Here is a 24,697-nt window from a genome sequence, read left to right on the forward strand (position 1 = left end):
GGGCGCGCGCGTGCGCGCGCACACACACACACACACACACACACACACACACACACATACATATATATATATATATATATATATATATATATATATATATATATCAACTGATGCACTCTAAAATTTTGTACAATATAATAGTTTTCCAAAATTTATAATAATTACAGAACTTTCACTGTGTTTTTCTCATTTTCTCTTATTTTCTCACCTTTGATAAACTCATAATGGATGAGATTATTTCACATTTTTTTACAAGAAGCATTGTTTTTGTATGATTCTAATTCTATATATTATTAGGATCATATGAGAAAAATACTTCTAGTAAAAAATGTGAAATAATCTCACCCTTCCATTTGAATTGAAGTAACCAATGATTGAAAAATATGAAAAAAAAAAAAAAAAAAAAAAAAAAAAGGGGTGTGCTACAAAGTGGAATGCCTTCTCAAACACTTCTAGTAAAAGATGTGCACTAGGTAGTGTTTGAGAAGGCATTCAATTCATTGGTATGCTACAACCTAACAATTAACTTAAGTATACTCTTATAGATTGAGTGCACTGTTATATGTGATTGAATAACTCTCAAGTTGGTATCCATAATTATTTTATTTAATTAAACATTATAATTAACAACTGATCAAAAATTCAAACTAGAACAAATTTTATTGTGAAATATATATAGGTGTACCTGCAAATTTTATAGGTTTAAAACTTACAATGAAAAATAAAAACTTGAGATTCTGCATGGTGTACTGTTGGCCATCCATTTCCTGAGCACCAGTTTTTCCTGAATTTAATAATACCACCACCACACATTCTCTCTTCCCATTTTTCCAGAATCTAGACCTGTTTCATAGTATACTGTCAACCCAACAATATATATATATATACACACACAAATACAGATTAAACATAAATATATAATATATAATATATATATATAATGGAGTGCAACATTAGAGATGAACTGTCCTTCTGTTTAGGTGTGGCAAGCTTGGTCTTCTGGGGCGTTGCTGAAATCCCCCAGATTTTCACCAACTTTCACACAAAGTCCAGCCATGGCATCTCCCTTCTCTTTCTTCTCACTTGGATTACTGGGTATGTACTTCTTTCTTCACCTTGCGTTTCGATCGCTACGTTACGATATCTACCTATGTTTTTTTTTTTTTATTTGTTTTTGAGTTTGTTGTGTTTTATTTTCTGATGCTATATATGCAGAGACATATTCAATCTTGTTGGTTGCTTGCTTGAGCCTGCAACGGTATATATATATATCTCATAACAAATTTATGCATTTGGTGAAATAAATTAGCCTTTTAAGACTCAAGGAAAGCAAAATTTTGCTTATATAGTACAGTTCTCCCTGCTCACATTTTCTTCCTCTCTTCTGCATGCAGTTGCCAACCCAACTGTACACAGCTCTGGTAATTTTCACTTTATCCAACATTGCTCTGATACCAATTAATTGTCAATATCAAGCTTGCTCTCACCACTGCGTCAAAAACTATAGCTAGTGGTGAAAGCAAAACTTTATTTCCTTATACTTGCATAGCAGTCAGCACCACATTTGAATGGCAGGATGTTGTACTCGAGCAAGCACAACAAAAATATATAGCACAATGATGTTATTATGTTTTTTTTTTTTTAATGTTCATGAATTCTTGAGCAGCTTTACACAACAACGACTGCGAATCAAAGCTTGTACTATGATTATCTGTACAAAAGCTGGAAATGCAAGGCTGAAAGTTCGAACCAACCGGTAAGATTATTGCTCAAGTGTTTTCGACCTCTTGTATATAGATTACTCAATATCTGTAGCTAAAGGTGTTGCAAAGTTGTTGGACTAACAGATTGAGGAAGTGAGGAAGCCTCTATGGCCACGAAAATCAGTGGTGTCCGGTATTCCAATACCTAATGACAGTGCCAGGGCAGGACCACATCGGATCGACTACTATTACACGTACGTTATTCTAAGCTCGTTTGTTTTCTTCTTACCCCACGTCCCAGACAAAGCATTTGGGAGGATGTAACAGACATGGCCAAATGTACTAGGTTTTGAGGTTTTAATACAGACAAAATACTATGTTAACTGTTTGTATAGTAAGACTGGGTATTGGGTCTGCAGCTCTGCAAGATCATTGGCTGGTAGTGCAACTCCTCCATTTAGGTCTAGTTTATGGCCTATTAAAAGTGGTCCTTCTGCTCTGGGTATTCAAGATGATAATGCCTCTTCAGATGATGAAGCAGCCAAGAATTCCTTCACCCAAATTAAGGGTATCCCACGATCTGTAAGTTATAAGTGCCATCTATTTTCTGGACATTTTTGTTAGTTTAGAAAGATTATTATTTCTTGGCAGGTTTACACTTTTCAATAACAATTAACTAACCATTTTAAGGCGAATATGAGTTGCTGCAGGCAGGTTATGGTGCGTTTTTGGCTACGACACTCAACACGCCTCGGCAAGCAAAGGCTTTGATGTTTACTTATGTTGCATTTGGTGGAAGGAAACTACTACAGGTATATATGGACACATTATAATATTATATTGCACCTAATAATATATTTGTTTGCTGAAAATTTCAGTTTATAGGTTATTGTGTTGGGTGTTTTTGGATTAGCAGGAACATGGTGCAGAGCACGGTGCCAGTGGACAGTGGTTGGGGTGGATGATGGCTGCTATCTATATGAGCAGCCGCCTCCCTCAAATATGGCTAAATGTAAGTGTAATTATACGCCTTTTGGCAATATTGAGATTAAGTGCTTATCACTACGTCAAAAATTTTCTTACACCATCATATTTTTGAGAGGCAAGATACTGACTTAACCTTTTAGGCCTCCACCCAACAATCCCCTAGGCACTTGGTGCTAGCGCTAGAATTGGCATTTTACGGGCTTCCGTCAAACAGTTTTTCCAACACTTGTCACTTGTTAGGATAAACGCTTAACACTACGCCAAAAGCTTCCTTATATCGTCACATGCATTTTCGAGACACAGGGTGCTAGACTTGGACCTTTAAGCTTACACTTAAGGATCCTCTAGCCAGCACTTTGCCCTTCACCAGCCTTCGCCCAACAATTCCTCTTGCACCTGTCATTTGTTAGGATCAAGCACTTACCACTACACCAAAAGCGGCGGCACAACTTTATTTTTTTTTATACCATCACATTTTTGAAAGACAGAATGCTGGACTTGGCCCTTTAGGAGTCCCTCTAACAATTTCCTAGTCACCTGGTACTGGACTTGGTTGGGGCGTATTCTATTCTTCTGTTATATTATATTGTTTGCTTCACACTCATCAACGTTGTTGTTGTTGTTGTTGTTCCACCAGATCAGAAGAGGGAGCGCTGAAGTAATTCTCTGACATTATTATATATATCAAAATGTGTACTTATGACTCATTATTGGACAACATAGCAAATGTCTCTCTTTTAATCTTGCAGGGATTGAATCCATTCATGTTCATCTTTGCACTTATTGCCAATTTGACCTACGTGGGAAGGTAATTTAAGTCCCCTCGTGCCTACACTTTTCTTCTTCTCCCAAAAAGTTGAATCCTCAACTCCAAGTCCCCTACACCAAGTTTCAAACCTTAGTCTCTTATCTCAAACAATACTTACTGAACCATTTAGCTAAGCTCGTTCCTACACTTTTGCATGCCAAACTTGATGCTTTCTCCATTTCTCTAAAATCTGCTCAAATTTCTTGGTATATATGATGCAGCATTGTTGTGAGAACATCAGAGTGGGATAAGATTGAACCCAACTTGCCTTGGTTGTTCGATGCCGCCGGTTGTGTCATGCTTGATTTACTTGTATCCTTATCTCTTAGTATTAATGTTTAAACTTTTAATATTTTTCAATTATGCATAGAATCACCATTATTGGTTCAACCTTAAGTGGACTCACAGATCATATTACAGTACTTTTATTACAGATATTGCAGAAAGAAGGCCTCTGATCTGGGGGCAATGGAGACTACACTGAAGTGAGAAAATAGTGTGATGAAGATCCAGGTGTATTATCAGCTTGCTGACTCTATATCTCTCATCTTACTTGTGAAACAAAAATGACTAGCTACCATGTATCATGTCTTTCGTTCTCTGCCTTTTTTTTTTTTTTTTTTGGTTCTCTTTTAATTTGCACTTCTTATATGGACAAGTTGTTAGGAAAATTCCAACAATTTATTTTTAATTTCCAACATTCAGGAGCACTGCAATTTTAATATTTCATTACAAGTTGGTAGGTCAAATTATTCAGTCCGCATGAGCAGCTAAGTTGGACACAACAATGACCTGGGATCGAGCCTTACTAGTAGTAGTGTGGGAACTTGAACAAACATAGTCAAATGCGACAAAAAATTATTGTATGGACCACGGTCTAAAACAACATTGTTTTAATGTTAAAAAAAAATCATTATATTGCGTTCGTGTTAGAATAATGAGCATTCTGCGATAAGATAATGTATTTTATGAGTTAGAATAATGTACTTTATGTGTTAGAACATCATCCAAATCTAACTCATAAATACATTATTCTAACTCATAAAATACATTAATGATTCAGTCTTGATTATGAAGTGACAACCTAATATAGGATCAAATGGTTGATCAACCATGCCCCACCTTTGAGAAAATGGAAGTATGGAATATGAGGTGTCTAGGACACCGAGTTTTTGATGAAACACCCTTTTCCCTGGTTATGGGGCATGAGAATGTATTTAACTTTTATAACAGTATGAAATGACATTGAGAAAGACTTTTTCATGGTTAATATAATTAACAATAATAACATCCCTTGATTAAAAAAAAATAAACAAAAATACATCCTTTATCTTAGATTACATTTCCCCATCCTAGTCTCTATTTCCCTTCCCTTTTCACTCTATTGTTATCTTGTTCTTTGTTAATTGTTTTTTATTTTTATTTTTACTATTGCATTCTAGACTAGTTTCACCGCCAAATGATGAAATGAAGTGGATCCACCAGTTTTGTTTAGCATATATATTCATATCGGAATGCGTATATGCATGATTTTAATATTGCGAATTGAAAAAAGGTGACGGTCTTATTAAAAGATTGTTGTAGATTGGTAGCCTATGTGGCTATGTGGTCGGTCGTTAATTAAGTCATATGTAAGATCTGAGGTTAACTTTCACTATCAAGTCTCCGACCACCTATTTCTTATTTTCCATGGACAACAAATTAAACGTTATCATTCACCGACGACCAACTTAGAACCGCTAAAGTTAAATGGAGCAGAATGAGAAGCGAATGCCCAACATAATTTTTCTTTGTTTAAAATTCTTGCAACACTCATTAAGTCATTATTATTATTATATTGCCTACAGCCTTACAACTTCAATAAAAGAAATCTTAATTATAATAAAGTCATATTGTCTTATGAAAATTAAATATTGATGTTAATGCATGGTTAAATGTTGGTATTAACAACATTTAATTTTCACAAGACCATATATATATATATATGAATATGAATTGCAACTATGTTGATATTAGGTTGTATTTTTTAATAAATAATATTATTATAATGTTGTTCAATATTTATTCCGTGCATCGCATGGGTAGCATATTAGGAGTAGACATACTCAAGATCAAATATGTTACCGCTAGCTACGATTAATAATAGTAACTTTTTGTATCATACTATTTTCAATTATTAAATTAAATATTGTAAATACAATATCATAATTATTTTGTCATATACTTAATAAAAATGTAATTTTAAACAATTAAATTGTGGTTCATGTTTTCTTCTTCTGTACTTCAAATACCATTATTAAAAACATTTATTACCTATTTAACATTACAAACAAATCTTTAATATTTAGTCCGTGCATCGCACGAGACAATACTAGTAAACCAATAAAACGTTTTTCACAAAGAAACCTATCGCAATTTCAACTTATTCTTATCGGACTATCGATTTTATTATTTCGGACTTATTGATTTTTTTTTTATAGGATTTAAAACTTTTAACCCAAATTATAAAATATCAGACTGTTGAACTTATGAGGCGGAATCAACTAAAACTTTTGACATTTTCAAATTAATATTTGGGAAAATGGCACTTTTTCCCCCTTTGTTATATACTTATAGCACTTTTTCCCCCTAAATTATTTAAGTGGCAGTTTTTCCCCCTGATATATTAAATGGACATATTTACCCTTAAAATAAATATTTCATTTATTTTTCTTCTCCAACAAATTATAACCACGATTTGAAAAAATAAAATACATTAAGTGTTGAATTTAGAATATTTTAAAAATAAAAAAATAAAATTTTAAAAGAAAATTTGAACCAACCGTTCAAATTGGATCCAAAATCGTGAACCGACGGTTCAAAATAAAACTCAAACCGCGATTATATATACTTATATGTGCGAGTCAATATAAATGCGGAAAAAAACATACACTATTTGCAAATATTATAATTCTAATTTAAGCTATTGCTAGTAGTTGTTCCGATTTGAACCTCCGGTTCACGGTTCAGGATCCATTTTTTTCCAGTTCACGATTTTAATAAACGGAAACCCAAATATTGGGTTATGTTATGAATCATAACCGAAATTTTTTAATTTGATTGCTATAGTGTTTAGTTCAGTTCGAACCGAACCGTGGTCATCCCTACGTATAAGCAATAATTTGTTGAAGAAGAGAAATAAATAAAATATTTGTTTTAAGGGTAGAAATGTCCATTTAATATTATCAGGGGGAAAACCGCCACTTCTATAATAATTGAGGGGGCAAATGTGAATGCATGAATAACTCAGGGGGAAAAAGTGCTATAAGCATATAACACAGAGGGAAAAAGTGCCATTTTCTCTTAATATTTTAAACTTTCAATTTCAATAGACTAGCACATTAACACTAATAAATATAAATTTATATATCATTCAATCAATCTAAACTTTCTAATGAAGTGGGGTAAATTTGATCAACCTCCTAATGACATGGGAAATCTCCTTTTATTATTAGAGGCCAAGGCTCTAAGACCTAAAGGATATGATTAGAAGTTCACAATTAATTGTATGAGACCTCTCATGAATCTTAATCCGTAAGACGAGTTGAATCTATAATAGTTGTTTGTTACTTAAGATTGAAATCATAATACTTATTACAAAAAATTTAATACCAAATTTAAATAAATAAATTGTTACTTACATAGATATTGAATAATATTTATATGTAAAATTGTGATACTATTTAGAGTAAAATGTTTGTCCAAACATCATCAACGCACATATCAATACTCTCCCCACAATCCTCCAAGTCCATAATGTCTTTTAGATTTCCATTAATCAGCCACTCATCACTCTAGAACCTTTTGTTGTTCCCGTTTCGGACCAGCCTACCCGAGTCCTTTTTGAGAACGTCTCATGCCGCTACTATACTCCTCCAAATATTTGAGCTTCCATTTTGTGTAGATGGTGAATAAGTTAATTTATCAAAACAAATATATATATATATATATATATATATATATATATATATATATATATATATATATATATATATATATATAAACAATAAGGGTTTTATAAATTTTAATATAAACCCAACCAACAAGAAAAGAGAAGAAGGAAAAAAAATTCGAGTTGTGTGTAACACACACTTTTTTTAAAACCAATTTGCTACCTCACGTGGGATTCTAGAAACGTTGTAGCGTTAGTCTCCTAGAATAAAATAGATTACGACTATAGTGTTTGAACACTCAAACATATAGTCTGGCGAACTAGAACAACAGGCGAGCACTTCGTTCTTTTTAACGGAAGTGTTGGAAGAATTTCCGTAAGAAAATGATTTTGAGAAAGCAAGAGAGAAAATCAAAGTGTTTTTCACGTTAAAAACTAGCAGGAAACAATCAGCCCAACACCAAGCTATTTATAGGGGAAGATTGAATAAATAACATTAACAATGGCATTAAAATTTGAAATAAATTCAAAAATTGTAACATTTGTAACCAACAACTTAATCCGGAGTTTAACACAACTGTTATGACCGTTAATTCTTAAAATATAAATTGGAATTAATTCCTACATATATGAATTAACACTGTCTAGAACGGTACTCCGAAGATACTTCGAGCAGTACCCATGAAGAGTTGCCTGAAGATTACGAACGAGTAGTCAACTGTTCGGTCAAACCGAACAATCAAGTCCAAATGACAACTACTCGACCGAATAGTCAAGTCCGAATGGTAAACAAAATTTTACTCCTCGAACAGTGGCTCTGAGTTGGAAAAAATATACAAAAATATATGTCTCGACCGAATAGTCAAGTCTGAATGGTAAACAAAATTTTACTCCTCAGACAGTGGCTCTGAGTTCGAAAAAATATACGAAAATTTGACATAACTTAACACGTCAGGACAACATTTGTGCCCACAGGTGACGGCGTACATGAATCAAGCCTTTTTTCAGGCTCATTCCTATGCGCGAGAGATAGCCTATATGATATACAATTCAACCTTCTTTTAAAAGGGTCTTGTATATATAATGGTGCAAACCCACTCCCCAAACTAATGTGGGGCAAGTGTTTTTACAAAGGCTTTCCACCTTCATTTTCCAACTCAAATGGATCTATTTTGAGAATCAACTTTTCATTCACCCATTATCCGTTTTGAGCGTACAATATATTAATTTATCCGTATCACTACGAAAGTGCAAATCCACATTGACCCGACCCAAACCGGGAGTGGACCCCATATATATTTGTACCACAAAACAACCACTTAAATGTCATTTTTAAGCTAAAATTCCAACATTTTGTAGTTTAGGTTGTAAATCCCCCTCCCTTACTTCACATATTTCTCTCATGTGTATTCTCCAAACCTCTATAATACCACCTTTAATACTTGTAATGAGAGGACTTCTAGTATTTCTACCTAACCATAATTAACTCGGGATCCTCAAACTCTCTGTCACCTTTTCCGAGTACAGCCAACCATAAGCGGATCCGTACATGCAATCCTACTATCCAAATTCGACTACCTATAGACATCCGCATACCTTGGTGTATTTACCACATCACTAATAATCAACTCGTGTGAAGTTAAATGCACAATATTAAACATTTAAACGGCCAGCTCGTTAGTTGTTGTGGGTTAATTTTTCACATTAAAATTTGACTCATGTAGCTCGACTCGGAGTAAGTCACCAAAAATAAATCTAAAACTTTAGTCATACATTAGCACTGTCCAAAAACAGGTTTCTACGTCACTTTTTAAACACTTTTTATTTCAAATTTTACCGATTTTATGCATAGTAAATGCTGACGTAATGGAATATAAAATATACGACATCAGATTTTTAAATTGAAGTGTAAAAATAAAAAAGAAAGTGAAAATTGTAATAGTGAAATTCAAAAGGTAACGACTGTTAAAATAGCAGGCGCCGTTGTCTGCTGCTTAGCTGGAAAATGCTGCTCACAAATTCACTGAGAATAATACAACAATTTAATATAAATTTGCATTTCACCAATCATATTTTGTTCACTTAATGCTTAAGAATAGTTGCCATTTGATTTGGATGGACCAAACACTAAACCGTACATATATTAAACTCTTCTTTTAATATTAAATTCTAAGGCCAAAAGCCTTGTGGTCGAGCGGCATAGCTGTGGCATCTCATAAGAAATCTCTGATTCTCCTTCCGTAGTGAGTATTGACTCTTTGTGCTTTAATTCTTTACAACAGATACTACATTGTAATAGAAAATATTAAATTCTAAGGGGTCGTTTACCAACTTGGAAAAATAGAGAATTTTCCAAAAAATTGGAGAATTGAAGAAGTGGAAAAATGGAAATTGGAAAACTTGTTTACTAAATTTATTCTTCCAAATCCAATCTCATCTCCATTCTTCCAATTCTTCCAAATCCAATCTCATCTCCATTCTTCCACTTCTAATACAAATTTGGAGAAAGCAAAATAACCATTCTCCAAATGGAGGAATGGAACACACGGGTGAACAGTGGCATTTGTGCGCGAGGTCCTGTGATCGAATCCTGCTTGTGCTTATTTTATTCTTCACAGTTTCTTTCTTCTGTTTTCCCCCTTTCTTTCTTCCCTTCGTTTTTTCCCCTCTGTTTTTTTTTCTTTCGAATTCTTTCTTCTTTTTTAATTATTATTATTATTATTATTATTATTATTATTATTATTATTATTATTATTATTATTATTTCTTTCTTACATTCGTTTTTCCCCTGCTTTTTTTTTTTTTTTTCAAATTCTTTATTATTATTATTATTATTATTATTATTATTATTATTATTATTATTCCCCCTTTTTTTCTTCCCTTCGTTTTTCCCCTCTTTTTTTTTTCTTTCGAATTCTTTCTTCTTTTTTAATTATTATTATTATTATTATTATTATTATTATTATTATCATTATTATTATTATTATTATTATTATTAGAAAAATGAAAAAATGGAGAAATAGCGAATGAAAATTAAAAAAACTAGAGAAATAGAGAAGGAAAACTGGAGAAATGGAGAAATGGAGAAATGGAGAAGGAAAACTGGAGAAATAGAAAAATGGAAAACTGGAAATGGAAAAACAGAAGAATGAAGTAAACGACCCCTAAGTCTTTCATAATTTTGTCCTTTTTTTTCAAATGGATAATTCTTTAGTGAATTTAAAATATTCGCACAATTTTGTCTAATTCTGATCTACTATTTAATTTTAAAAGATTCATCTAACCCCACCTTTTGAATCAAAGAATAAAATTGGATAATATTATGTAGCAATTTAAACTTAAATACGAATTGTCAAATTTAGAATGTTTGATTAAAATTATACCCTAGTTTAAATTTTAGTATAAAATGTAGTATCGTAATTTTTTGTTTCCTTTTCGGGTGTTCTCCTTCCTTTTGATCCAAAAAGAAAAATTTAGTATAAAATTTAAAAATTACCAAAACTATATAATAACATAAAATCTATCATTGTTATCCGAAGATTCACATCTTGTGACTTTAGCTAGCAAAGAACGACAAAGAGATAACCTGTCTGAGTTATGTATACCTGACCAGCTCAAACCAATTTAGAAACTTATAGTATTTAAGTAAATTGTCTGACTAACCAATTTTTTTTGGAAGTTGCTTTAAAAATTTTATTCTTTTAATAAACGAATATAAGTATAAATGTCAGACTTGAATGTTATTTTATAGTTAACATACGGTGTGAAATATAGTATAATTAAATAAAATATTGTAAAACTTGGTATAAATAAGATTTGTTATCTCTGATTCTTTCTTGTCTTCCCCACCACCCCGTCTTCCCCACACTCAGCTCTCAGATTCCATCCCCTATCTAACCTTCTTCTCTATCTGCAATTTTATTTTAATTTTTTTAAATTTTTTTGTAATTTTCATTTAATCGTGGCATCCTGAGAAGAATCGGCGAGGGAGGGTGTGGGATTGATTGTTTGCTTGCGTTGGTGGTGTTCTCGTCCGGTCAACGACGAGAACATTGCCGACGATATGATGATGATGTTTCAGAGCCTAACGTATTACCTGTCGGAGCAGCCTCCGATCGTGGGGTTCCGGTGGAGCCATAGCCAATCATGGGGGAATACCTGGTCTTTCGTGTTTACCTCCATCGCCGCATATATCGGGTTTTCCCTTGTGCTCCACCTCCTTCTCCTCCTCCTCTTCCGCCACCGCCGCCCGCTTCCTCTGGGGCCAATCCCGGCGCTGCACTCGCTCGCGATGGCGCTGATTTCGGTGACGATCTTCGCCGGGATTTTACTCTCCAGCGCGGCGGAGATCCGGGACACGCGGTGGTTCTGGCGCCGCTCCAAGACGACGCCGTTCCAGTGGCTCCTCTGTTTCCCGCTGGGGACGCGGCCCTCCGGCCGCGTCTTCTTCTGGTCCTACGCCTTCTACCTCTCGCGTTTCCTCCACACGCTCCGGACGTTCTTCACCATCCTCCGCCGCCGCCGCCTCTCCTCCTCGCAGCTCTTCAACCACTCCATCCTCATCTTCATGTCCTTCCTCTGGCTCGAATTCTCCCAGTCCTTCCAGGTCCTCGCCATTCTCCTAACCACCTCCGTCTATTCCGTCGTTTACGGTTACAGATTCTGGACGGCGATTGGCCTCCCCAGCGCCTGCTTCCCCTTCGTCATCAATTGCCAGATTGTCCTCCTCGCCTGCAATCTCCTCTGCCACGTCGGAGTTCTCCTCCTCCATTTCATCAAAGGTGGCTGCAATGGCATCGGCGCCTGGCTTTTCAATTCCGTCCTCAACGCCGCCATCCTCTTATTGTTCCTTAATTTCTACGTCAAGAGAAGAAACACTACAGCCGTTAATGGCGACCTTCTCTCCGTCAAAGACAAGGATATTTGACCTCCACGGCCACCGCCACGGCCACCGCCGACGCCGACGCCGACGCCGACGATCTTCTCTTCTTCTTTACACTGTTTCCAGATTTATTTTCCTTGGGAACTGTAAATTATGTTCGCCTTCATGGGGTTACATCATTACAGTAATCTGTAAATCCCTTCCTGCCCTATATATACATTAGTTCTTTAAGATCAGAGCAGAACATAATTATTGTATAAATTACAGCTTACTTTTGTAATCCAACTTGATAATCATCAGTAAGTATGATAAAGTAGCTAAATTAGGGAATTCATACCTGCGGCGTTTGTTTTGATATTGCTGGTAAATTTCCAGACTTTCCCCTGCAAGGTTTAGGAAAATAAAAGGAATAAGGTTTAAATTGGCCCCTGAACGTAACCTGAAAATGCAATTAGGCCACTGAAGGAAAAAAAAAAAAGGTGCAATTAGGTCACTGAACACTCCAAAAACTTGCAATTAGACCACTGAACACTCCAAATGTATGCAATTTCACCGAATAACAGGTTACCATCAATTTTAGCAGGTTACCTGCTTATGTGGCAGATGAGTTGGCATTTTTAATAATTTTTAATAATTAATTTTAATATAAATTTTTTAAAAATTGAAAAAAAAATAAAAATAAAAAATAAAATGACGGGGTGGCCACGTAAATTGACCCCGTCGTTTTTTTTTTTTTTAAACTTATTATTAAAATTTATTAAAAATTATTAAAAATGCCAACTCAGCTGCCACGTAAGTAGGTAACCTGCTAAAATTGATGGTAACCTGCTATCAGGTGAAATTGCACACTTTTAGAGTGTTCAGTGGCCTAATTGCACTTTTTTTTCGTTCAGTGGCCTAATTGCATTTTCAGGTTAGGTTCAGTGGCCAATTTGAACCTTATTTCAAAATAAAATTAATATTGTTCCTCACGTTTTTCTTATGATTATGAAACAAATGACCAAACCCTATCTAACTGGTGAATCAATACAAAATAAATTTATTATTTTAATTTGTTACACTAGTGTATAAATATTTCGAACCCTATAAGTTATTTAGGAGTATACGTTAGTTACCAATTGTAATATATCCTTTAACGCTTACCAATATGTTAAAAGTTGTAGATAGTAACAAAAATTTAACTTTTTTTTTTGAATCCTAATGTAACGCGTCCACTGAGATTCGATCTCATGACTTCCCATATAATAGAGGTCACTACATGCCTCTCATAAGTTCGAATTGACTTATTGAGTTTAATGTGCAATTCAACTATCAGCTTAGACTTTTAGTTGAGATGGAGCACGTGATTCAATCCGGAAGGAAACCGGGTTTCAGTGTTGCGCACATTTGGTGTCAGAATTGGCAGCCAATGATTAAAATATGGGTGTTTTGGGGGTGAATCTTGACAAGAGACCAAATTTATAAAATAAAATAAAGATGTGGTTTAGACTTTAGAGTAGTCACTAGTCAGACCGCTTTGGCTTTGCATTGATTTCTGCTGCCTTTTTTTGTTTTATTTTGTTTACTGGTATTAAGGTGAAGCACCGTGACTTAACAACTACCTAGGAAAAACAATCCCCAATGTGTGCACCTTTCTGTCTTTTCACATTATATTGGTATTAGTTGATAAACATGAATCAAATCCAATTAATTATGATTTTGGCAAGCAATAAACATATAATTAACAACAGGAAAGCGGTTGGTTTAGTGATGTGATGGTCCAATAGGAAATCAGCAACTAATATTAACCATGACATTTCAATATGTTATTGCTTTTTTTTTTTTTTTTTTAATAATGCAATTGAATGTCCCATGATTGGTTGGAAATTTTTAATAGGAAATTCTATTCACACGTTAGGGTTAGATTCAATTTTTTGATTTCAATTATAAAATTAACCAATTTTAATTTTTGAGTATTGATTTTTTTAGCAAAAGAAATAAAAATTAGTCTATTGTGCAAATTTTCTTTTAATAGACGTTAAAAATGAAGACAATCTTTAAAATTAATGCTTAAATATGTGGTATACTAATTGTTTTTGGATTTTAATGGTGTCAATATACTGATAATTACTTTCTCTTTGTTCTGAAGCGTAGTATGACCAAAAAAAAAAAAAAAAAACACGCACACGGACTACACATTGATACTAAAATTATAAGGAAATTAATATTTTTTTTGAAACATTTATAATTCTTTACAATGTAGTATATGTTTTATACTAAAAAAAATTAATATTTAAGAATTAAAATTGGTCAAATTTATAATCTCCCAAAATTGGAGTACCCTTTTTTTGAACTTAACTCTTTCAATATTTATGTGGTGACTTTTTCCTTTCTCGCAAGATTAGATTTTGTTATTGTATCAATGGTGCCTTATGTTACTATGTAGTATATATAACACTATAACATTTTTTTCAACGGTTTTTAGTACTTGCCTTGTAGCTTGACATGTTTGGACGCATTTTTTTGAGTTGATAAGTATTTCTAAGGTATCTCTAATTTGTGACTTTTTTGTAAATCATTTTAAAAATTCTACCTTTGAGACTTTTCTACACTATGGCAGTTGGGAACCCTAGTGTGCTTCATACCATAAGCGCGTAGACTTTGGTTTTTTTTTTTTAAATAATAATAATAAAGAGTTAAAAAGATGACGACTGATTTGATATATTGATAAACGTTTGATCTTAACAAGTGGTCACAGATGCTAGGAGGAGAAATTGTTTGGCGAATTGTTTAACATCCTACCTCTCCTAAATGTTGTATAAGAAAATAAAGTTACACCCCGTCTTTCGATCCTAACAGAGTAGTTTCTCAATTGTCTAATAACAATGTTAGTTTAATTTGTTTCTCTTGTTAGTAAGCTACTAATAAACATCATCTCAATTCTCTCTTTAAATTTGTATTTTTGCTTTTCTATTCTAGTAAATTCATAAGAAAATATAATGTTTTTACGAATCTATGATATAGTGTTCAGACTTATTATTTGAATTTTGTTGAGCATTTTTTTTTAGCAAGAGAAGGAACACGATGTTCTAGTGATGAACATTACACCTTTGGTATGTGAATTTATCCTTTGAATTGCACATCAAATTCAGTAATTTTTTTCAAAATTGGTCAGCGTATATATCCACATACAGTCAATGAGATGTGTGTATATATACACATGCATCTACTTTCTGTCCTTGCTCCCTTCTGACGTCACTGCTAATAAAGTTCCTTTCATTTTCCACCATTAATAGTCTTAAATTCTTTACTATTGTCGTTAAAGGAATGGCCATTGAAGGAAACCAACCCTTTGTTGTCAAATCCCAATTTGAAAAATAAGGACCAAATTGTACAACGAACAATAATTGAAAGATGATTAAAAGTGGACCCGCACAGACTTAACTCAATGGTTCTGTATGCAGCATTTGGGAGAAAAGATTTAGGTTCGAACTTCGGTGGTGACAGTGTAGGGATTATGCCCAAATTAGGCAGATCCCTTGTACTCATCGGCATTTGGTCATTTCTGTTGAGTCACCGAGTCACCGTGATTTACATCTTTCCAAATATTCTGTCGGGCTAGAGTGTTAGGACCATTATTGGGGGTGAGATTCAACCTTGTAGAAGAAGATGATTAAAAGTGCATTATTATTATTTTGGTAACGAGAAAAATCTGCAGCGGGTGTTCACTATATTATGTAAATTGTGCTCTTGTGTAATACAGTAGTTTGCAAACCACACATTGTATATAAGTAGAGTGTATTTAAGGCCTACCTAACGTATCAATTTGTGTTTAAAAAAAAAAAAAAAGTCTTTTTCATTTACGGACAATTTAAAGGGATATAGAAAAATTCATGATACATGAGGAAATATGAAATGTTTTTTTTTTTTTTTTTTTTTTTTTTCTCTAAACAAGTCTATGCAAGAGGATTATTATACAAAAACTTGTGAGTGATCAAACAAGAAAGATATATATTATATCTCATTAGTTTCCTTTTCTTTAATTATTTAATTTGTTCACTTCAAAATTGATTGTGATGCCTAACATCAATAAACTTTTACATTACCTAATATGAGCTAGATATTTTCGGTTTAGGAAATTCAAGTACTACTTTAAATATAAGGATTATATTATAATACATGAAAATTAAAGAATTTTATGTATCACGATGATGGACCAGCCTCCAGATGGCATCAAGGGGCTTCTCCAGCTAATAATATGAAGTTTCTTTAAATGCTGCGTTGTGACTCTAGGGTTAGATAATCTCATCATCTTCAAACAAGTTAAGTCTTTTTTTTCTTTTCTTTTTCAAATCAAGTTTAATATTTCAAAATATCCAAATATATATATGGCGTACAAGCTAGAAATGCGATTACTAGAAAAGTTTATTTGGTTATGATTAGGCCTGCATGAAATTAAGAAAGAGAGATGGAGGTGCATGTAATTAAGCAATCAAATTATGCACGCCTAAAACTTTATTAAGTTAATTGTTGAGATATGTTCACAATTAGTAGTACAAGAAAGCACCTCTAGCTTTTTTTCTTTTTTTTTTTTTGGTGAAAGAAAGCACCTCTAGCTGTCACTTCATTTCTCACGTTTAATTATGGATTATACATTACAAATCAAATCTAATCCCATTTTACTGACATGATGGACGAGATGACTCTCAAAATGAGATGCATCATCAAGTTAGTCTGCTCAATATTTTCTTTTAATCATTTGTTTCATTGAGAATTTTGAATTATATGTCATTCTTTTTTTTTTTTTTTTTTTTTTTTTTTTTAATTTTTATTTATTTTTTATTATTATTATTTTTTTTTTGTGCAAGGAAGGAGGGTACACTCGAGATGAGTATCTGATCCTAACAGAGTTGATGCCTCTCAGAAGACCCAAATCATCTTTTCTTTACATAAAACTAACAACACTACTCAATAACTTTTATGTATGAATTAATTAACTTTCTATATAAAACACGTTTCTTGTGGGTGTGTTGGAAATTTAACTTCTTATTTCTTCTTTTTTTTTTTAAAGCAAAGTCAGTATTATTAATGACAAATAAGCCGATGGGATGTGAAACCCCAAAGATCATACGGGCATTAAACAAGTTTGACCCTTACAAATAAAGAATTAAAAGGGCAAAAATAGACACGTACGGTAGGGGCAGAGGGAATTTCCGGTGGAGCGGTGAAATGCGTAGAGATCGGAAAGAACACCAACGGCGAAAGCACTCTGCTGGGCCGACACTGACACTGAGAGACGAAAGCTAGGGGAGCGAATGGGATTAATCATTCCATTGGGGATGTTTTACTCTATCAAAACGTCGGATTTCTAAATTCTCATAAGGCCCCCCCGGAATTCCTTCCAGGGCAATTAGATCTTCTGTTCCCAAAGAAACTCTCTTTTTTCCTTTGATTTCGAGAAAATCACTCCTTCTTTCTTTGTTCTTTGCTACTGTGTTGGAAGTTTAACTTCTTACTTATTCATGAATTAGATTTGGTCTCAATGTTCTTATCAAAGTGATGGATTTTGTTCCATGAGTTGTTACTTTGCTCCGAATGTCAAGATTAGATCTCAGTAAATAATTTAGAGGTTAAGGGTCTTTTTAATTAGTGCATTTTTCTTTGGCAAAAATTTGTCCGTGAGATGAGTCGGGTAAAATGAAATGTAATACTTATACTAGCAAATGTAATATTTTTGAATTAGAAGAAAAATGTAATACTTTTACATTTTGATGTAAAATTATTACATTTTTATAAAAAATATTACATTTTCCTTTATAAGTGCAACATTACTTATAAGGGAAAATATAATATTTTTTATGAAAAAAAAAGTAATAATACTTTTACATCAAAATATGAAAGTATTATATTTGTCTTCAAAAAAAATATTAAGTTTTCCCTTATAAGTAACAAACATTTTGCCAAGCACCTTGTGCTCAGATGGCATGTAGTGACTTCTTCCATATGGGAAGTCATGAGATCGAGTCTCAGTGGAGGTGTTGTTGACTCTTTGTGCTTCAATAGGTTGAGAAAGTATGTTTGAACAGATACTACAATGTAATAGAGTCAGTAGCTTTCAAAAAAAAAAAAAGGTAACAAACATTTTATTCTTGATTTAGTATTACATTTGCTAGTATAAGTATTACATTTTCATATTGAACCAATCTGACCTAACCCGTCTCACGGACAAGTATATGTGACACGGTCTCGCACAAATGTGACTCTTTTTTTTTTCTTTATTATTTTTTAAAAAATTTCTTTTTTCTATTGGAAAAACAATTTATTATTATTATTTTTTAAAAGAATGTTTTTATTAACATCTATTTTTCATATTATGTTTCAATTGAGAAATATATGAAGTTATTTGAAATTTAGTTGTTTTGCTCCATTTTAACTTACAAATAATGCTAATGGTAGGTGATAATACTATTGAGTGGTGTGGTCATGTGTGAGCATTGGATCAGAATTGATTATATCTAAATTTTATTTCAAATATTTAAAATTGAGTGCTGCTCTTTGAGTTTTAATTCGGATGACAACATGTAAAATAATACTAATAAGTACTTGACCTTCCGATCAAACCCTAATAAGATACTTTTGGATTGTTGATAGTCAGGTTTGAAATGAGTTTGGGTAATAGTGAAAAGAGATGATTTTGAATACTGTATGGGTAGTGTCAAATGGATTTGGTAAAATTAAAGTAAACATAGATGGTGATATGGTATGTAAGTGGTGGTATAGGTTGTTGATACGAATCCAAGTCCTAACTATACCACAAAAACTAGTTTATGAGTGTAGATTTAGCCAAATACTTGTATATTAGTTCAAATTTTCATCCGTAGCCGATGCGGGACACATCGTGTATATAATAGGTGGTTGGGCAAATTATATGCGTAGATAGATAAGTCTAAGCTGAAAAAAAAAAAAAAAAAAAGTCCCTGAAAACATGGCTAAAAGTCTAAGCTGATAGTTGGATTCCATATTTAGGTATGATATGCTCAACACGCTTCCTCACGTGTGCGGGCCGATATGAATCCCTGACCTTTGGTCTGACTCTGATACCAAATTGAAGCATGTGCTCAATCTCAACTAAAAGCCTAAGCTGATAGTTGGATTGCATATTTATGTTTATGTTATATTATATGCTGAACAGCTAAAATGCATTTCCTGCTTGTTTTTTATTTTTCAGAAGTTGTACCGGCTCAAACCAAGAATGTCAATAAGTCTGAGAACTAGACTTGTAACTTTGTAGTTACCAAATCAACAATTTAACCAACTTGATTATAGTTACCCCACTGCACATATTTATAATTTACCACCTATAATTGCCCATAGTTTATTTTAATTTTTTTAATGATGAGAGAAGCTCACTACTATTATTTGAGAATTACACTAATAAATTCTATTATTCTTGTATAATATATATAATTGCATTTGAGAATGTACACTAATAAATTCTATTATTCCTGTATAATATATAATTGCTCATAGGTATCTTTTGTGGAGTAAAAAAAGTCAACAGGATTATGGAAGAATTATTGTAGCGCTTCTTTATTCGACAATTTTATTATCTTACGTTAGAAAATAATGTCACTGGGCTATAACATAATTGGCATGACAACTTCGATCTGTTGTATATACTCCGTAATCTATACTATATATAAAAATAAAATCCTGAAATTTTAACTTCCGCCCAATTCCTAAAAAATCTCTCTTCCTAATAAAATATATTGATTTCTACTTTCCCATTCGTACAATAATTCCGCGTTAAAATTCTATTCTAATATATTATAAAATAGTGTAATACAATCTATACTATATATATAAAAACAAAATCCTTAAATTTTAACTTCTCGCCCAATTCCTAAAAAATCTCTCTTCCTAATAAAATTTATTGATTTCTACAATAATTATGGGTTAAAATTTTATTGTAATATTATAAAATTGTGTAATACTATTCCTATTCTAATCTATATCTATTTTATATATCAGTGTTGCGCAAAAATCGTGTCGCTGGCCGCGGCGAGGAAGGCCGGAATCGGCCTCCTCAGCGGCCGCCTCGCCGGCTGAACCGGCCTTTAATTTTTATTTTTTTTTTAAGTTGTAAAGTGTCAAAAGTTCGGCAAGGCATAACTTTTGACTCCGTTGTCCGTTTTGGACAAATGTTTTTTTGAAATCGCGTATTTTTTCGAGATCTATCCACCGCAAACTGCCGTAGGCGGTTTGGCCCACCAATTTCAAAAAAAAAAATACTTTATTAAAGAGTTTCTAACAAAAAACTATGAGAACCTTATGATTTATTAATGAATTTTAAAAATTTTTAATTAAACAATTGTCCCGTGCATTATTTAATAATCTTTCTTTATAATTGGTCAAATTATTTAATTATGGTAAATTTGAGAATAATTAATGATGGTAATAGAAATCCTAGAAGAATATAGAATTGAACAATATTTAATTATTGTTATATTATTATTGTGACTTACGGAATACAAGAGTTAATGCCATTTTTGGTCATAGACTTATTGGGGAATTGACACTTTTCATCCTCCATAATAAAAATTGCCACTTAGTAGCCACTGTTATTGATCGTTGGACAGTTTTGATCCTCCGTCAATGACGTTGTTTGTTGACCGTGAATTAGAAGGGTTTTTCTGTCTTTTTATGTTCTAATCCTTGTATTTCTCCATCCATTTGGTCATTGGTACATCCATTTCTTCAAACTGATGTTATCCGCTTCAGTCCTTTCTAACATTAAGAAACCATCTTCACCCAACTAACAATCACGAATTTTACATTTGACATCAATCTCAAGATAATGGAAACAAGTGTAGTTGGAATAGAAAGGGCGTTAGTCCATGCCTGTGGAAATTTTATCGAGCATACAACATAACTAGCAAAGTCAGGAATATCACCCAACCCCTCCCTTAACCTTTCTGCATCAACTATAATAGGTATGCCCCTACTCTTTGCCTCCTGCACGACAATCAAAGCAGTCTCATGCAGCCTTCCATCTAAGTAGACAATATTTACTCCAAGCGCTGAAGACAATTTTGATTTGGGTATGTAGACCCTCAGATATCATGGGTGGATATCCTGGAGTGAAAATGCACGTGCGAGTTTTTTTTTTTTTGGTTGTCAACAATGACATATGTGAATGGTGAGTTTCCTCCTTTGGACACCACCATAAAAGATGTATCAACACCATCCCTTTCAAGCTCATCAAGTATTCTTTCGTCATGCGAGTCATCAGCAACCTTAGATATGATCCTTGGATTAAGACCAAGACAAATTTTATCATCCGGGTTTTATCAAAGCATTGCCAGTGTTACCACCTCCTTGAACCTCAAAGCTGGTGCTCCGAATTTTATCATCCGGGTTGGGGAATGAAGCTACAGCAGCCAGGAAGCCAACACCGGCCATTCCAACACCTCAGACAATGCGATTTTTGGGGAGCGGTGGATTCCACATTTTCAGCTTGAAACTTCAATGAATTTCAAGTAGAATAACAGAGTTTTTGAGGTTGTGCACCAAGTAGTTGTGGTCAGAGAGAGAGAGAGAGATGGGAAGGATATTTGTGGTCAATATGGAAGGGAGGACTTACAGGTGCAAATTATACATCACGCCATCTACAACTGCTATTTACCATAGGAGGGTTCGCCGACCTGCTGCCCTCTCTGCTTCGCCGGAACCAAAAACCACCGGTGAAGGCCCCAACCTCGCCGGATCTGTTGCTGCACCGCCAGATCTGCCTTACTGGTCCGTCGCTGGAAGAAGTTACTGCCTCGTATGCTCACCGCCGTACCCACAACTCGCCGGAGAAGAACCTCGCTGCTACTCACTACCGACGGTTACTACTTAGCCGCCAAGTCTCGCCATCTCGCCTCACAGGAGTCACAGCAGCGCTGGTCTAAACAAGATTAGAAGAATAAGACATAAAAAAGAAAGAAAAGTCCTTCTAATTCACGGTCAACAAACGGCTTCATTGACGGAGGATCAAAACTGTCCAGCGACCAATAACAGTGTCTACTAAGTGACAATTTTTATTATGGAGGATGAAAAGTGTCAATGCCTCAATAAGTCTAGGACCAAAAATGACATTAACTCCGGAATACAATACAAGAATATTTAATTAGGGTTATATTATTATTGTGCCTCATGACCATTATACACTAACAGTATTTAAAAAGAAACTAATAATAATAATAATAATAATATAATAATAATAATAATAATAATAATATAAGTGGTAATAATAATATCTAAAAGTAATTAAGTGTTAATAATAATAGTAAGAATATTAACGTAAGAGTTGTAACATAGAATAAATTGTAATAATTAATAACTATAGTTTAGGATTAAATTTAGAATTGTCAGGAAAGATAAACGACCTCTGGTGAAATTAACTCTTAAATAATTATATATCGATTTAAATATTCTTAATATATTACAACAATTCCATTCCGTGCATCGCACGGGTGAAAATACTAGTTATTAATTAATAGGGGAAATTATATGTATAGTCTTCGAATAATGAGGTAATAATTAATAACACATACACTCAATCCTTATATTATAAATCTTTATCGTCGACTTATGTTTTAAATCTTGTAAACTATATATCATTTTCTCCGACATATATATTTTTATCTTATTGTGTATTAGGTTTGGGGAAAAATTAAAACAATAAAAGAAAAGGATGTACTTCTAATTGTTAAAAAGTGCTTAGTTGAGCATAGGAACCATTCAAGCAAAGCCTAGCTTAGATAGTAAATAGTGCATAACCTTACGGATTTTCCTCATAACTCAAAAAAAAAAAAAAAAAAAAAAAAAAAAAAAAACAAAAACAAAAACAAAAACAAAAAAAAAAACAAAAAAAAAAAAACAAATTTGTTAAGAGTTTGAATTTGGCTTGTTTAAGTCGTCACCCTCTATTTTATTAATCTTATTTTCATCCCGTTAGATCTACAAATGTCCAGATTTATCCACAATCCTAACATGGAGGGTGGTTATCATGCATATAAATCAAAATCTATATTTTTGAAACACTCATGATTCTTTACAAGGTAATATATGTTTTATATATACTTTATCAATCTTTTTCAGCCTAAAGAATCATTCAATGTTGAAAAAATCGCTAGCCGCCTAGAGCGCCTAGCGCTTAGGCGCGATTTTTGCAACAGTGAAATCATTGCCCCCACCATCAAAGTTCGATTTACCGGGGTTTAATCAAAATCTATATTTACTTATTTATAATTATACATTTTTAAAGATTAATTAATATTGTAATTCGTTATACTATGTACTGTGATGGCATCCTGCTTACCATTTTAAATGGCTGGTCGAGAAAGTATAAAACATATACTAGCTTGTAAAGAATCACCAGTATTTCAAAAAAAATAGTTATTGAACAATGAGGAAATAATTAAGCAAAAATTGAATGAAGAACCAAACGAAAAGTATGCAGTATGCATGTGATCGACGGAGTTTTGAAGATTAATAATAATTATAATAAAAGGTTGTAAATAAATACTCAGTACTAATTTTAACTTATAATTAATTACATAAAAATAAAGACACATTGATAAATATAATAATTATAATTATAAACTAAATAACTTGAAGAAATTGTTTTTTTTTTTTTTTTTTAACTTTATCTTAGGGGATGTAGGTTAAGTCAGGTCAAGATTTTTATTATTATTGTAATAATTCTAAATTAAATAAATATATAACAAGTAAACTCACTCATTTAACACTATTTAACAAGAGAAAAATATTAACTAAACATATGACAAGTAAATCGATCATTTGACACAACTTAGCAGGAGAAAAGCTTGTGTGGGAGATCAAAATTTAGATGTCAAAAAATGGAAAAACTTTAAAAATGACTTGTGGTAGTCGTTTTAATAATCACAGGTACTAGATATACACATGGCTTCACTTTGTGATAAAGCAATAATTAGGGAGTAAAAAACTAAATGTGCGGTCAAGAAAAAATTAAACTTTAGTTTGGGTGAAAAATGGCGTGCGAAGTGAAGTGTAAAATGGGGACAAAATGGGTTCCACATCAGTGACATCACGGCCAACTTTATAAAGGTGAAGTTGACACTTTTTACGGTGGTCATAGTTGATTTGGTAATCACAAAATTTTAAATTTGATTTACCGTGAGTTATTTATTTACTTTTTTAATTTGAGTCAATCAACTATGATCGATCTAAACTAGTTTACTTTCATGTAGTTATTTGTCGAATAAAGTCAAAAGACAAGATTACCTTCGATAGCGAGTACAGACTTACTCGAATTCTCGTTTAAAAAAATAAAAAAAAAAAAAAAAAACTGACACTTTTTACAACGTTGTATAGTTGTA

The 24,697-nt window shown here is 33.0% G+C and overlaps 2 protein-coding genes and 1 long non-coding RNA gene across 3 annotated transcripts in view; 2 read left to right on the plus strand and 1 right to left on the minus strand.

Moving 5' to 3' along the window:
• The first annotated feature begins 696 nt into the window (after positions 1-696).
• On the plus strand, positions 697-4,208 carry LOC109171755. Its single transcript, XM_019320810.1, has 12 exons — positions 697-1,095; positions 1,216-1,258; positions 1,395-1,421; positions 1,667-1,756; positions 1,848-1,957; positions 2,123-2,285; positions 2,414-2,515; positions 2,620-2,715; positions 3,328-3,348; positions 3,440-3,498; positions 3,720-3,810; positions 3,907-4,208. Exons 1-12 carry the CDS (start codon positions 941-943, stop codon positions 3,985-3,987), a joined length of 1,038 nt encoding a protein of 345 aa, XP_019176355.1. The 5' UTR covers positions 697-940; the 3' UTR covers positions 3,988-4,208.
• The window catches only part of LOC109171757, a 26,420-nt gene continuing 3,088 nt past the window's right edge, over positions 1,366-24,697 (minus strand). The window contains exons 2-3 of the long non-coding RNA XR_002052652.1: positions 12,429-12,519; positions 1,366-1,377 (exon numbers count right to left, since the gene is read on the minus strand). This is a non-coding gene — a long non-coding RNA (uncharacterized LOC109171757). The remainder of the gene's footprint in view (positions 1,378-12,428; positions 12,520-24,697) is intronic.
• Positions 11,250-12,660, plus strand: LOC109171756 (elongation of fatty acids protein 3-like). The gene has a single exon (XM_019320811.1). It carries the CDS (start codon positions 11,493-11,495, stop codon positions 12,354-12,356), a length of 864 nt encoding a protein of 287 aa, XP_019176356.1. The 5' UTR covers positions 11,250-11,492; the 3' UTR covers positions 12,357-12,660.

The sequence above is a fragment of the Ipomoea nil genome, unplaced genomic scaffold, assembly GCF_001879475.1.
Source record: "Ipomoea nil cultivar Tokyo-kokei standard unplaced genomic scaffold, Asagao_1.1 scaffold0380, whole genome shotgun sequence".
Lineage (NCBI taxonomy): Eukaryota > Viridiplantae > Streptophyta > Magnoliopsida > Solanales > Convolvulaceae > Ipomoea > Ipomoea nil.